Source organism: Podarcis raffonei, chromosome 1, assembly GCF_027172205.1.
Source record: "Podarcis raffonei isolate rPodRaf1 chromosome 1, rPodRaf1.pri, whole genome shotgun sequence".
NCBI lineage: Eukaryota > Metazoa > Chordata > Lepidosauria > Squamata > Lacertidae > Podarcis > Podarcis raffonei.
This window is the reverse complement of record NC_070602.1, coordinates 57,535,768-57,551,351: the sequence shown is the minus strand read 5'-3', so window position 1 is coordinate 57,551,351 and position 15,584 is coordinate 57,535,768. Positions and strand designations below refer to the sequence as shown.

Sequence of the window (15,584 nt, the reverse complement as noted above, 5' to 3'; positions counted from 1 at the left end):
TACAAGGAGGTGTTCAGTGTCTTGCTTGAGCTGAAGTTGCCGTTCTTGCAAAGACCTTGACCAAACCAGGGCCTCCCATTCAGTTCCTGGAGCAGCTGCCTCAAGCTACAGGTGTGGCTGAGTGTCGAGGAGCAGAACAGCTTCCCAGCTATCCTGCAAGAAGCTACAGCTTCAAGTCCAACTTGGTCATCACTACCTTTCAGAATTTCATCAATGGTCAATGCCCCCCAAACCCCACCTATGTTTCCCAGCCTCTTAATGCAACCTGTGTGTTGCCTCCAACACCATTTGTCATCTTGAGCTGTGTTCATAGCCACCCCCTCCCCAAATGGTTGTTTGCTTCCAGCTATTTGTCACTGTTACCTTTCAAAGCTGCGTCCATGGCCACCCCGTGATCTGTATTTGGTGTTATGCAGTGAGGTGGCCAAGTTTGCTAATGATATCAAATTACATTCAGGATGTTAAAACAGAAAGGGGTTAAGGAGGACTCTACAAAGGCCACACCTACATCTTATATTTAAAGCAATATTATACACTTTAACAGTCATGGCTTGCCCCAACAAATACTCGGAGCTCAAGAATTCCTGGATGCATAGATCCAGGTTTGGGACAAGTACTCTTTGGTGAGAGAACCCCAGCAGAGATTTAAAATCACAAAATATGCAGCAAAGTAAAATGTGGAAAGATGGGCTGTTAGACCTTTAAAATATGCTCTGTTCAGTGCCTTCCAAAGTCCCCCTCTTCCCTTAGCATACAAAAAGACAAGTTCAGTAAGTTTAAAATGGTTTACTTATTCCTTTTTTATTTCTTCACTTTATTTCATTTAATTGAAATATTTTCAATAAAATATAAACACATTAAAAATGGTTTGCTTACAAACTCTTCAGAGGCCAGATTCATGTGCATTAAAAAAAAATTTCCATTCAGCATTCAAAAAAATGTTGCATGGGCAATAAAACTTGGCTTAGTTCTGAAGTAGTGAATATTCCTAACTTAATTGGTATAGGAACTCAAGAGTGGCTTGTTGGAACCATGCGGTCTGGCCTTGGAGCAACCAGCTGAGACCTCCTCACACATTGAGCTTCTCTGTTACTGGGAGAAAACAATAGGCTTGATTACCTAGTTGCTCCCAAAGTGAGGCAAGCCTGGCAAGATAGTTTTCTCTATGGTCTTACCCCTTCATGCATTAATCAGACTTAAGTATGTTGATTGTATGAGGCTGGTTATCCCACACTTAATCCTTTTCAAGAGCAGCTGATAAGGTTCTGCTTAGGCTTTACCCTGGAGGATAAGATAGGCAGATTCCCACTACAGGGCTTTTTCAATAACAGCTCCCTTACTTTGCAATTCACTGGCAAAGACAAATAAGTTCATCCCACCGATTTTAAGGTGGAAAGGGTTGTTGTCCCAGGGGTTTTTTTGTTCAGGTAAATTATTTTTTAGACCTGCCTATAATGTTTAATTATGTTTTCTCTTGCAATTATAACTAATTTCAAGATCAGGTTACATGCAAAGATTTATTGATTGCTTTTTACCTGTTCTATATGAATGCCAGTTCATTTGCTTGGGGAGATAAATAAAACTATGCTTTTTTAACACGAAGGTAATACTGTTTTCTTTCACTAGCTGAGCAGATGAACAATAAGCAGCAACACAAGGAATGCATTTGTGAAATTTGATAATAGTTCTAATTTTTTTTTTCAGGACTTCAGCAAACATTAATGAATTTATATTATTCTGAGTGTTTTGTGGTAAAATACGTGAACATTTCCAGTAGAATTCCACCAGCCCAACAGAAGTGAGCCATTCTCAGTGAACCATTAACAGACACTCTCAGTTAAACATTCCATGGAAAAATGGTTGAGATTGACTGAATCATTGATGTCTGAATAACTGAACTGCATAATAGATGTATTTTTGAGAGCAGTTGTCTAAAACAATGCTCTTCTAAGTGAACTCCAACTCCAAATCTATTGCAAATCTCCATGTGATCTTCAGATGAAGGGTTGAATAGAAATTTAATTAATAGATAATTTATTACAGTCAGACCAGCTCATATAACACAATGACAGCATTCATAAAGATAAAATATACAATTAGAGCAGTTTGCAGCAGTAGCTCCTGAATTAAAATTGAGATATATACCTGTACACATACGTGTACAACTGAGATTTGGGCTACCATAAAAATTGACCCTGAGGCACCCCAAGGGTGACATCAGCTTTCCCCTAGTAAACTATTTTATTCTAGAACCTGTACCTACAAATCTGGGCGTAGAATCTGGCTACCAGCCAAGCTGTTAATAGTTTGTTTATATATGAGCATTATTGTACTATTAACCATAAGGAGTTGCTTTAGGTATATTTTAAAGGGGGGCATGGATCTAAAACTATTTGTGCAAGCAAGTATACTTATCTGTAAACAAGGGGCTACTCATATTCCAGAGACAGGTGGCTGCAACTCCTGTGCTACATCATTGTGATGGGTTCCACAATCTTATGTTGTTGTTTTTCCAGGAGGAAGGAATTGCCAGCTGCAATAGATCCAACCACCATGGAGGAGTTGAATAACTTTGCATGTATAATTGGGGGCTTCAATTTAAACCATAGTATTTTATATTGAAAATTATTAGGTACCTTGTTAAGTATACTGAAGTCCAGAGTCATGTTTCTGCCCTAATTATCGCGTGCTTTTACAACACCCTAGCCTTCAAAATGGGAGTTCCATTTCTGTTATGTTTTATAGCACATCTCCTTGCCTTTGTTTTGATTTAAAGCCTATCCAAACAGGTTAATAAGCTGCAGCAGTTTCCTAAAGGTAGCCTATTTTGTCTCAGGCAGCAACAGGTTATCCACGTCACCTTGAAAATGACCTTCATTTCCATCTACCCACTTGTGCAAAATTTGTGATGGGTCCCTACTTTTAAACATGACAGCTCTGGTGAACCAGTTTCCTATAGCAGCTTTGGCATAGATGGGAGCAGGGGACTATTGGGTAATGTTCAAGTAACCTTCATGTTATCCAGTGACACTAATAAATGGCCAGTGACATCCCCATCATTGCTCTGAACTCATAGTTGGAGAGCATTTCAACTAATTTAACAATCCTTATCAAGGCACACCGCTTATTGAGTGAGGGTGCCATTGTGGTTTTAGAAATATTTTAAACATGTGAAAGATTGCGCATAAACAAGTATAAAAGCAACAAAACATCACCAACCAAGCTGCTGTTTGCACAGTGAATTATAAAATATCCCATCATGCTTGTTGGGTAAGTTAAACATGTGCTGCAGAATTGAGATTCCAGGGATTGTTGGCAGGCAAGTTAAATAGCACACACAGAAAAATTGGCACTAGACAGTGAGTGTCTATTATATTATCTGTGAGCTGCAGATCTAGATAAAACATTGTCTGAAATGCTGCCCCATTTAATCCTAGTGTACAATAATACATTCGGACCCGTGATGGGATGTCACAAGACGCTGCTCAGGGTCACTGGACTACAAGGTTACTGCAGCATTGGCATGAGGAAACTTATGATGAAGTGGAGATTAGGACTGTCCAAATAACGCCTTCTGAACTCTTACCCACCATGTGAAATATGCCTCACTAGAAATACTTCCTTATAGCCATGTTGGGAAGAAAGAATAGGAACCGTAAGTGTATTTGACAGTAGCCAGCAAAAATATGCTTTCTACGGGTGCAACTGGTTGCAAGTTGTGGTATGGAAACAGAGGCCCATGATGAAAGGGTATGCAGTTCAAATGTCAAGTAGACACTTTTATTATTGAGATAAAAGTCTTACAGATAGGAAAAGATGAAAAATAAGTTGGCAGTTTCATTATATTCAAAAACTCTGCTATGAACAGTTTAAGTGCACAAAAGTGATACAAGTTTACAAGTAGAATGAAGCACCACAAAGAAAAACCCACAATGCAGTGACTACAATGTAGTAAACAAGTTTTGCTATTCTACTTTCCATTTTCCCTGATTTATTCGGTCTCTGTTCTCAATGTGTGGTGCTCTCTCTTACAAGGCTATTTGTCAATAGGTATGAAATGACTTCTTTTTGTTCAAAGTATTTCCTACTCCAGATCAGAAGCAGAGCATCTGGATTGCGATCAGCACAGAAGTTAAGCCAAGGACCATCTTACTACCTGCTGTAATTGGGCTGCCATTACACAAATCTTTTTGGCAGCAATGAAATCTGAAGTTTCCAGTCTTGAATTGTTTCTCAATAAAGTCAATTTCACAGTTGGAGTATTTCCAGCACGTAGAGATATTTCTTCCAGTACCTTAAAAAACAACAACACAAAGACAAGATTTTATGGAAAGTAGTTTGCTTTCCTGCTGAGCAAGAAAATTGGGGGGGGGGAGGGGGAGAAGAGTTTAAGAATGTCTATTTAAGTCTTCCATACCTTTCTTACAGTTATTAAAAAAAATATTGCCTATCTGTTCAAAACACGCAAGGTGGCTTTTAAAATACTGTCATAAAAATATAGAGACAGCTTCTAAAAAGAAAAAAAAACCATGTGTTTGCCCCCAAATCTTATTTGAGATATTTTACTTTACAAGAGCTATTTGAAGAAGCAACCAGCTTCCTATTCCAGTAACAAAGGCAATAGTATCAAGACAAAGTAACCATCGAACACCCATTTGCTTCTCTGCACAGGGGCAAAGGAGAAAATTAAGGGGAAATGAAAATGTGTACAATAATTTCACATTGAATCCAAGACCTACTTTACTTCTTTAAGTACAAAAGATGTAGTTTGTATGATTTATCACTCAACATTTGTTTTTAATATGCATTTATTATGAAAACATTTTAAATTCACTTTCATGTTCCAAAAAAATCTATCACCATATCAAGAACAGTGTCTCAGGGAGAGAGCTCTACTTTTTGTGGTACAATGCAAGAAAGATAAACTAATTTTCTTACAAGTATTAGGTTACATCCATTCTCATGGATTGCCCAACTTTAAAATGCTCAGGGAACCCTACCACCTTCCCTTAATGTTTCATCTAATTAAATCAGCCCAGAGACTTCCACATCATCAAATGTACCCAAAAAAGTACAATGCTAGGTGTACAACCAGCAGTTAATGAAGAATGTTAATGAGGATGGGGAGAGAAGAGTCAGAAGCAGCACAATTAAATTTGCCTAATGCCATATTTAAACCAATGCAATCTCCTCAACAACCTATCCCTAAAATAATTTGAAGAAAAGGCCTCACTTCAGTGAGTTGGGAGGAAAAAATGCATAAAATACAAGTGCTGACCATAATGAAGTAAAGAAAATAGTTCTTTTAAAATTGTACTTAATCACAAGTTACACATGAATCAGATAAGGCAGCATACTTACCCAAGTTTACCAATATGCAAGAATCAGTATCACCCGAGCATGTGACGTTCGTTTTACATGGACCAATACCATCCAGACACTGATAACATTTTAAGGCAGCTCCTAAATGAAAGAGGGGAGGAGAATAGAAGATGGTCTTATTGCAGGCTTCCATCATGAAACTAGATTCCTGGTAACAAGCTTGAACTACAATATTGATGTAGAAATAATTAAAAGATAAGTTAAAAGTGTTTAAGCGTACCACAAAGGCATATCAGATGTCACAGCTCATCAGAGCACATACTGCTTTAGTAAAGATCATGCCACCTTACCTGGTTGCTATGTAAAACTCCCCACCACCACCTAGTTCACTTTAACAGTAACAATAGAATTCATCCTTAAGTTGCACTCTGAATGATCTCTGTTGTCCTTCCAACAGGGGAAGCTACAATCCTCCAGAGATTAAGGTAAAGGTAAAGGGACCCCTGACCATTAGGTCCAGTTGTAACCGACTGGGGGGGGGGGGTTGCAGCACTCATCTATCTCACTTTATTGGCTGAGGGAGCAGGCGTACAGCTTCCGGGTCATGTGGCCAGCATGACTAAGCCACTTCTGGTGAACCAGAGCAATGCACGGAAACACCGTTTACCTTCCCGCCGGAGCGGTACCTATTTATCTACTTGCACTTTGACGTGCTTTCAAACTGCTAGGTTGGCAGGAACTGGGACAGAGCAATGGGCGTCCGGGGGATTCGAACCGCCGACCTTCTGATCGGCAAGCCCTAGGCTCTGTGGTTTAACCCACAGCGCCACCCGCATCCCTCTCCAGAGATTACTGGACTTCAAAACCCATCAGTCCTGTCAGCATAGGCAAAATATATGAGATGTGGAGTCCAACTACCTCTGGAGGAACATCCCTGCCTGTATCATTGTGTTCTAATGTTGTTTTGAACAACTTCATGTAATTTTATTGTGTGTCATCACAGGTTTCCCATGGAAAGGAAAAAAGGAGTTATAAATTTGAACCAAATAAATAAAAATAGTTTGTGGCATTAATGCAAGGCTTTTCTAATCGAGGGAACCAAGTATAATCTAGTATGTATGCAAAAGAGCCATATGAAGAAGTCTGTTCTAGAGTTCCCGATTCAATTCTAGAAGATCTGACTACAATACAGCTGGAGTCAGCACAAACCAGTTTCAACAGCAATACCGCAAGTATAATATCACAAGTATAGATTAAGCTATGAGCCATAAGCAGTGGCTGGCATCTCTGAAGAACTACCTACCTACAAAGGAAGAACCTACCACATCCCAGTAGGTTTGCCTCCAGGAGTCAAAATTAAGCAAGTCCTCCTTGGCCTACTAGAATCATAGCCCACCAGAAACCGCCCCCCATATCTATTACTCTTTAGGGGAAATACCAGCAACAACTGTTCAAGTCCACATTTCTCTCCCAGCCCCTGAACCCCTTTTTGTGAAGCCCACCTCCTCTGCTCAGTGCCTTGCTCTAAGTTCACACAGTTTTTAATAGCGCACTTGCATACTTACCAAAGTGGCTGAACAAAGTCAGAACAAATGTGGCGATCAAAACGGTGGTAACAAGAGTCTTCATCTTCCAGTTATTATTTTTCCAGCCTTAGCCTATAAAGCAAAAACACAGTTTGGTTGGTGCTGGATGTTCTGAAGCAACAATTCAATGTAGCACTACGGCAACTGTTGTCAGCAGAATCTTTTCAACTTGCCAGATGGAACAATCCCCTATCTCCTCCCATCCTTGAGCTGTTCTGGAATCCTCCGAACCCCCACCAGAGCCAATTTCAGAGCATTTTGTGGGGGGAAGAGGGGCAAGCCCAGTTGTGTTAGTGGAAAACCTTGTGCAGACTTCCACTACAGCAAGCAAGCAAGCAAGCAACCAACCAACCTGCACAATACCACAAAAGCAAATGTCACCATCCTTTGTTAACACGCCTCACAATGAGCAAAATGGAGGCATGTGCTTTTTTTGTGGAGCGCAACACCCATTTCTGTTTGCTTAACAGAGGTCTTACACAAGAGTGAAATTTGCTTGCATCTCTTAAATTGTGGGCAAATCCTCCCAATTTCTACACCAAACTCTCATTGCCACCCCTTAATGAGACCCCTTTACCCAGTGATGCACAACCACTCCAATCCCTCTTTGGTGCCAATAACTTTATTTGCAGCCACAATTCTATTTCTTTTGGCAAATCGTAGTTTAATCAAGCTGTTCTGGAGCAAGAAAAAAGTAACTGCACTAATGACAAGGCCAAAACAGCAGTCTTGCACAAATCTGGTAACACTGAAAATGTGTGGTGCAAAAAAAAAATATGAGGACTGGCATGTCACCCATTTTCTATATGCACTATCCTATGTTACCATAGGGGCAGAATGTAAGGAGACCAATTGTAGTTCGAGCCAGAGTCAGAGACAGGTAGAGACAACTAAGTCTTGGCTTGCCCCACCCTCATCAGGTTACAACGCCAACACTGAAGAGGTGGAAATGGATAGCCAGTGCCACCCTCTGGGCTGGTTCTAAATGAGGCAGGTGGGCGTTGACTGAAGTTGGGGTAGTGCCCCATTTGCCCTCATAGACCAACCTCCTCTGACCAAAGAGAAATCTAATAGCACATCATATATGGATGAATCTTCAGGTAAGGAAAATACAAAGTGGCTGTTATGTACAAAATTATAATCTTATGTACTGTAATCAAGTACAACTTATTTAACCATTGCTGAATACTATATTGGACCACCTAAACTCCACCAGTTAAACACCCCACCTAAACACCACTAGAAAAGCTTATTGCATAAGCCTAGTTGTCCTAACTACTTGGCCTTCTGGCTTGAGAAGAACGTATCTACCAATGAAATCCCAGGAATGGAAACAAGCTCCTTAGTTCTTGGATTCACAGCCAATATATAGGATCCAGGAAATTCAAAACTGAGGATTAGCCCAGGTAAAAATCAAAGAAAAATGTTTCTTTACTAGCAGCAAGAATGGAATCTGAAAGCAATGTTTTTCTTCTGCAGACAAAATATACCACAGCACAAAAGACATCAGGAAAAACTTTGTGTGGAAACAATGAAACTAAGATTGAATCCAGAAGATAAAAATAAGACTACTCTGTTCCCAAACATCCCAAAAACTGTTTCCAGTTTGATGACTTGTTGCTTTAATTCTCTCTTTTACACTCAACTAAAATTCATTCTGCAGCAGTGACAAGACGAGAAAACTGCAAAAACGGTTTCTGTTATTTATGGGCTTGATGTGGTATCAAACCTTATCACCCAGCACTACTAGCTACATAGAGTAACAAAACTCTTTTCTTCTTTAAACTGGTGTACCCTCTTATCTGGACTGCGGTCTTGTCAGTATTTCTGCTTCTAACAAAACATTTCTGCCTGCTTGACACCTCAGTAATCAGTCAAAGCTTCTTGGCCAAAGTTTCCTTCCTCCAGTTTTGCTTTCACGGAGCCTGCAGACTGGACCAGAATTGAACTCAGCAATACAGCTCATTGCTTTTTTTGGTTGCCATTTCCCCACACAACAGTTCACTTTGAAGTAATAACAAAACAGGATGAATTCCTCTCCAACGGAAGAGGTGCTCCAACATGTTAGTGTGTGGGCTGCAGTGTGTAGGTGTGTTGCGCGAATGCTCAGGGCGCTCCTCCCACGGCTGGAAAAGGTTTAACCTCTGGTATGCTAGTAAAACTTAATTACTGTTTTGCGAAATGATGCATGTCACCAACATGGAAAGTCTGGAAAGCTCTGCTCTAGAGGCCCAGCTGAAAAATCAGCCATGGGCCACATCCATAGTAGGCAGCAAACTTCCCACAAACAAGTAGGGTTGGGTCACACCAGGTTGGGTCTGCAGCACCTTCGTGTAACGTTTTGCCTTGTGAAATGTAGGATGCTATTTTACACCTCCCTTCTTTCCTCTTGTTCTATTTCATTTGCCAATACCTTTACATACCGTTTTCTTTACAATAACGTTTCCCCACCTGAGGAGAATAAATGGCAGGAGGTGCGCACATTACAGGTTCCTACTGCGAGGAATAGTCAGGTAGGTACCTCTGAGACCATCGCAAAGTAGACATGCCACCGCCGCTAGGGACCGAAACAGACTTCCATTATTTCCCCCCAACTCCCAGTGAAACCGATCCGGATCATACAGAAATGTAGTGAATCCAGTTCCCCACCAATGCCCTGCCCATGGGCGTAGCCAGGATTTTTGGGGGGGGGGCAGCAAGCTTTTGTTGGGGGAAGACAGAGCCTCAGTTAAGCACTTTTATTGATTTATTGATTATTTATTTATATTTAAGGCTACGCCTATGGCCCTGCCCATGCGCCGGAATGAACAACGAGCTTGGAAGGGCCTTATATACGACAAGCCCGTGCATTTATTATATAACGATAATGCTCTCCAGCATGACGGAAACCTCTCCCCTAGTATCGATATGTGCGCGTTTCCCTTCGCTTCGTACCGCGAAGTCGGGGGCGGGGGGGATCGGCGCCGCGTCCTCCAAGCCCCGCGCTCGAAACCGGGCATTGCTGCGCCTGCCTCGGCTTCTCCGCGAGACCGGCCTGCTAAACCAGCGGCTATTTCGGTCCCGAATGCCTTCCACGCGCTTTCCCCACGCCGACCCGCCCACCTCCCGGATCCGCCCAGGGATCCGACCCCATTCGCGCCGCTTGCATCTTGCAAAGCGACAAAGTGAAGGCACTGGAAAGACTGGAGGAGAAGCCGCGGGGGTGTCGCTGATGATCAAGAAGACCCTGCGGAAGAAAAGGCCCCTTGCACTCACCCCTCCTCGGCTGCTCCGCGCTTCTACCTACACACGCCTCTCAGCTGCTCCGCTGGGCCCTGGAAAATTGTTTTTTATATAGCAAAAGCCAGCCTCGGTTTAGCCTCATTGGCCGAGGGCGGGATTCCTGATTGGCTTAAGGGCTAGCGGGGAAGGTGACGTCATGGGTTAACTAGAGGGAACGGCTCCGTTGCCAGTACCGTAAATCCAAAACTGTCTTTGATAGGAATTTGTAGTTTAGGACTCCCATTAAAAAAGGGGGGATTGTAGTTTGTTACAGGTGCTGGAAATTGTAGCTCGGCGAGAGGTAAATTATAGTTCCCAGGATACCTGGGGGACTTTATGAGCTTTAAATGCATGGTACACAGCCCCTCTCTGTCACTGCTGAGAGAGAGGTAAATAAACACTACTCATGGGTATAGCGGGGGGGGGGGAGCAACTGCCCCCTCCTAAATCAAGTCAATCAATAAAAATATTTAACTAGAAACCGTAGAAATAATTTGAGAGGGTTTTTTTCTGAGCACTTGGGGTCAAAAGAAAATAATTCAAAACAACTGTTATTGAATATTCCGAATCTGCCAGAGGATGGTGCCAGGTGCGTGTCCTGCCCCCCCCCCCCAACATAAATCCTGGCTACTCCCAGGACGGAACTCTGATAGATCCTCGATCAAATATCACCTGCTAATTATTGCTCAGCTGCAGCGCCTGAAAATAGAAAACGGGATGTTCTCTATCGAATCCAGCAGATTCCCCGCCGCTTCCCCCCTCCGCCGAGTAGGGTTTCAGTTTTAAGATCCGTATCTGAGTCTGCTGAAGGACGCTCTGCGTCTGTATTTTATGTTGAAGCACAGTTGGGAACCCGCCTACTGAAAACCAGATATCCAAAGGAGAAAAAGGCTGTCAGAGGAAAGAGTCACCAGCCAGAGGTTTCTCGGTCGTTATTTAAACAGGTGCCAGGTCAGAAAAACTAAAATGTGCGCATTGCTACTCCACAAAGTCAGTTCTGAGCAGCCCTGAATTGTAGCGGAGGCCCCTTTTAGATGGGGTGTGTGAGAAGTTCAAGGCTGGCCACGTGGCCATAAAGGAAGACACACCTTCCAACATTTTGCAGGATGGAATAAATAGCCTGGCAAATTCTTGTGAAGGTTCAGTGGGCTGGGCTTGATCTGCACAATAAATGTGCTGTTATAGGAGATTGTGAAATGAATGGAGAACCTTCAGACATTTTTAAATATGCAGACCACATGTTTTATTGTACATATTAATGGGGTATTATTATTTAAATGTTCTGATGAATTGTTTATATTAATAATGTATGCATTTTACAGGGGTTGAGTTGTGGAGTTTATTGCTAGGATAATATTGTGTCTAATATGACATTGCCATTTAGTAGGTATTCATTAAATACCATTGTTCCTGGCTCAGTTTGGGGTCCATTTCAGCTGGTCCTCATCACCTGAGGTTACTGTGAGAGGGAGTTATTTCACTTACCTGGGCGTAAATCCTGTTGCACTTGGTGAAACTTGGTTCTGAGAAGACATGTATAGGTTTGCTCTGTTAAACATCAAACCTAGGTGGGTGCATATCTTCAGCCCCTGGCTCTCTTGCTTACCCCTTTGGCCTGCAGCACTGCTAATTTCTTTTGGCACTACACCATTGTCCTGTGTTCTCCATGAGAGGCTGAGGGGGTGTTCCTACTTCTATTTTCTTAAAAGTGCCACTAGACCACTCTGCAAGGGCAGGAATCTAGACAGGTGGATTTTCTTTTACCTATTTATTAACTTTAACTAGCAGAATAGCAGGTTTTTACACTACCAGTTACACTTCATACTTGCACAGGTAGCTAGCTACCCATGCCTCTTTGGTGATATCTTGTGCAGCCATGACAGAATCCTGTTGTGTCTGTTCTTCTTCTGACTTGGGGCTCTGCTAATCTTCTATTTCTTTTTTTCTTCTCACCAGTTAGCAATAACTGATTCCCAGGCTTGCAGCCAATTTTCACCACATTCTATATCTGTATCTTTTTCAAACCACACAGTATCTTTGTCCTTCCTTATTCTGGCTGGTGTGATGCACTTTCTCTCTCTCTCTCTCTCTCTCTCTCTCTCTCTGGGGAAATGGCTTTATAAAAATTTATTCAACCCCTTTTACTTACAGGAAGCATGCCTGCTTGTTTATCTACACTAGATTATTTCATTAACATTAATTCACAAAAGGGCAATCCTTGGGGATACTGATAGGGTCATTTCAGGGCTTGTTAGGCACAAGTTGGAGAACATGGAGAAAGAAAACTGATGGCTAGGGAACTCGTTGCAACTATGCCAGTTTATATAACTCAGATGCTGTGGTGCTTAGGCTACAATCCTAGGCACACTTTCCTGGGAGTAAGCTCCGCTGAATTTAATGAGACTTAACTCTGAGCAGATGTATATAGGAATGCTCTGCTAGCAGCAACTGAGTCAGGTTCAAAGTGGGGCTTAAAACAGGGCTGTAGTGAGCCCTCAGTCTCAAGCAAGTCACACATTCCTGTACCTTTAATACCTGTGCAGGAGCAGGAATTTCAGCAGGTGTAGCTTATCAGGCAAACTACATCTGCTGAAATTCCCTCAGATACTGTTAAAAGTTTAGGAGCCCCTGTCATCTTTTGCACCTAGCCATCCTAAAGGGATTTTTATTTTCTTCATCCTGTGGATTTCCCCCTGACCCCTCAGCTCCTTCAGCCTGGGGTTGACCCCAGAAAACACACACACACACACACACACACACACACACACACACACCCCTTCCATATTGCCTGGCAGCAGGCAACGGATTGACTGTTTTGTGCCTCCCTGCCCCTTTAAAAATGTGCTGCATGAGCATTCTTTATATACTCAAACAGCCTTTGCCAGCTTGATGACTACCAGATGTTTAGACTTTTTTCTTTAAAAAATTCAGACTAATTAGATGCTAAATTATTCACAAGATGTATATATTATGCACATAATCATGTTTGTGTCAAGCTGTATGCAATACGGGCTCTGGTAGAAATTTTGGCAAATTTGGCAACATTTCTACTTTCATTGGAATCTTTATTGGAATAATTATTATATTTACACATTATTGTAGTCAGTGCTTTTTTTTAGGTGGCACTCAAAGGTATGCAGTACTGGCACCTCTTTTTTGTTGTTAAAAAGTGTGCCACTTACTGTAACAGCTTCATGATACCAGCAGCTATTTTTCTAAAGAAAAAAAAAAGCACTGATTGTAGTGAGCTAATGGGTTTCACTGTGCCCTTAGGCACTTGTTGGAGTCTTCTGGAAAAATTTCAGAAAACTTGCTGCTTTCAAACAGTGTGTCAATGCTGCATGAATGCCTTGTGTGTGCAACATAACCATTGACCTCAGTGTAATTTTGCTGCTGTCTGACAATGCTGCCAGCTGTGTATTATTTTTTTCACTGGACATTTGTTAAAAAAAATCAAGACAGAACATAGACATGTAATCAGTACAGGATAATGTTTTGATTCAAAGTTGCTATAGGCTCTATGTGGCCTACACTCTATAGGAAATATTTGACAAGAGTTGGGAGTGTGAACAATGATTCCCAAATGTAGATTATCCAAATGTAGGAGTGCAGAAATGTGACCTTTCCATTCATATACATTATGCTTCTTAAAAAGTGCTTTCACTGTCCAAGAGTCTTGGAGAAGGGTAGCCAATGTGGTGTCAGCCAGATGTTTTGGACGGCAATTCCCAGCCAGCATGTCCATTGGTCAGGGATGATGGGAGCTGGGACCCTTATCAAGCAAAGGACATCACATTGTCTATTCCTGATCTTTTCTATTGCTTCAATGCAACACAACTTGGAAAGGGGACACAGCTTTGGTATGAACATAGCATTGGTAGAACATCTGTTTTGCACACAGAAGGTGTCACCCCTGGAATCTCCAGGAAGGGCTGGAAAGAGGCCCTGTCTGAAATTTCCCTGCCAGTTAGTATAAACCAGCCTTTCCCAACCTGGTCCATCCAGATGTTTTGGATTACCCATCATTTCTGAATTTTGCCTGGGCTGTATGGAACTGACAAGAGTTGGAATCTAAAACATTTGGATGGCACCAGGTTGGGGGACGTTGGTACCGAGCTATATAAGGCTGCATAGAAGGCAGCTTCTTATGTTCCTAATTTCCAAACAACCACACATTACACAGAGGTGTGTTTTATTTACTGTTTTATAGTTGTTGTTTTAAAAAATAACCATCACCAGTCATGTTCCAAGTGACTGAACAGTTTGTTTAACAAATCCATGTTGATGAAACATGTATAGTGTATAAATGGAAAATGTGGCACTATCTGCGTACAACGGCTGAAAATTAGATGTGTGCTATCCTGGAGTGAAGGTTAACAGCAACTAAAGATTTTTTTGGGTGGGGAGGGAAAGCTTTTTGTCCCCACAACTAGCCCGTTACCACCTGAAAGGACACACACACACACAAGAATAACATGGAAGACCAGTGCATGGAAGACTATTGCAGAAGAAAGAAGAATTCTAAAAAGTAGCTACTGTCTATTCAATGGGTGTAATTGTAAACAAAGCCAGTGTGCTCTTTATAGCAGGGATCAAGAACCTGTGGCTGCCCTGAAGTTGTTACACCATCAGTCCCAACAAGCATGGCCAGTGGTCAGGACTAATGGGAATCGGAATTCAACAACATCCAGAGGGCCACAGATTCACCACCCTTGCTATATACATAGTATATAAGCATTATTCATAGTAAATGCATTTATTGCAATGCTAGTAGTATATTGGCAGTTTAAAAAAACATGGCAAGAAGTGCATTGTTTCTTGAATGACCATAGAAAGAGTAATAACTATAGGCCGTCATATATACCAACAAATAGTAGGCTAATGCGTTTCACATCTGATTACAGTATAAAGAGCCTCCCCTCATTGGACAAAGTCTTCACACTAAACTCAAAGTTGAAATGTCATTAGGCTGCAATTCGAAATGCACTTTCTGAAGGTAAGCTTCATTGCTATATGAGGGAATTGCATGTAAGTGTGCTATAAGGATCAGGAAGTAAGTGTTCAAACAGCAGATATAGGCTACTACACGTTTATCAGCAAGACTTCTGCAAATGAAACAATGATACAAGCATTTTGCTGCAGTGTTTTAGCATTTTAAAGCTGAGCAGAGGCAGATTACTCACCACCACTCCAGATGTTTATATAAGACTTTGACCAAATCAAACTACAATACCAACAACATTGTCATCAACACAAGCTGCCTGTGAATCTAGTTGACTTACAGTCTAAGAAAGGGTCAGGGTATGTTCTTTTCAGCCAAGAGGGGGCAGCTGCCCCCCTAAATCAATAAAAATACATAGCTAACAGAGGTTCTGCCCCCTCCAACAAAAATCCTGGCTATGCCCATGGACCAAG

At 41.7% G+C, this 15,584-nt stretch overlaps 1 protein-coding gene across 1 annotated transcript; it reads right to left on the bottom strand.

The window, feature by feature from the left end:
* Nucleotides 1-3,753: 3,753 nt before the first annotated feature.
* On the bottom strand, nucleotides 3,754-10,284 carry LOC128413905 (CD59 glycoprotein-like). The gene is made up of 4 exons (XM_053388421.1): nucleotides 10,164-10,284; nucleotides 6,888-6,980; nucleotides 5,362-5,463; nucleotides 3,754-4,294 (listed from the first exon to the last, which is right to left on the bottom strand). The coding sequence occupies exons 2-4, from the start codon at nucleotides 6,949-6,951 to the stop codon at nucleotides 4,095-4,097; spliced, it is 366 nt and encodes a 121-aa protein (XP_053244396.1). The 5' UTR covers nucleotides 6,952-6,980; nucleotides 10,164-10,284; the 3' UTR covers nucleotides 3,754-4,094.
* Nucleotides 10,285-15,584: the final 5,300 nt, after the last annotated feature.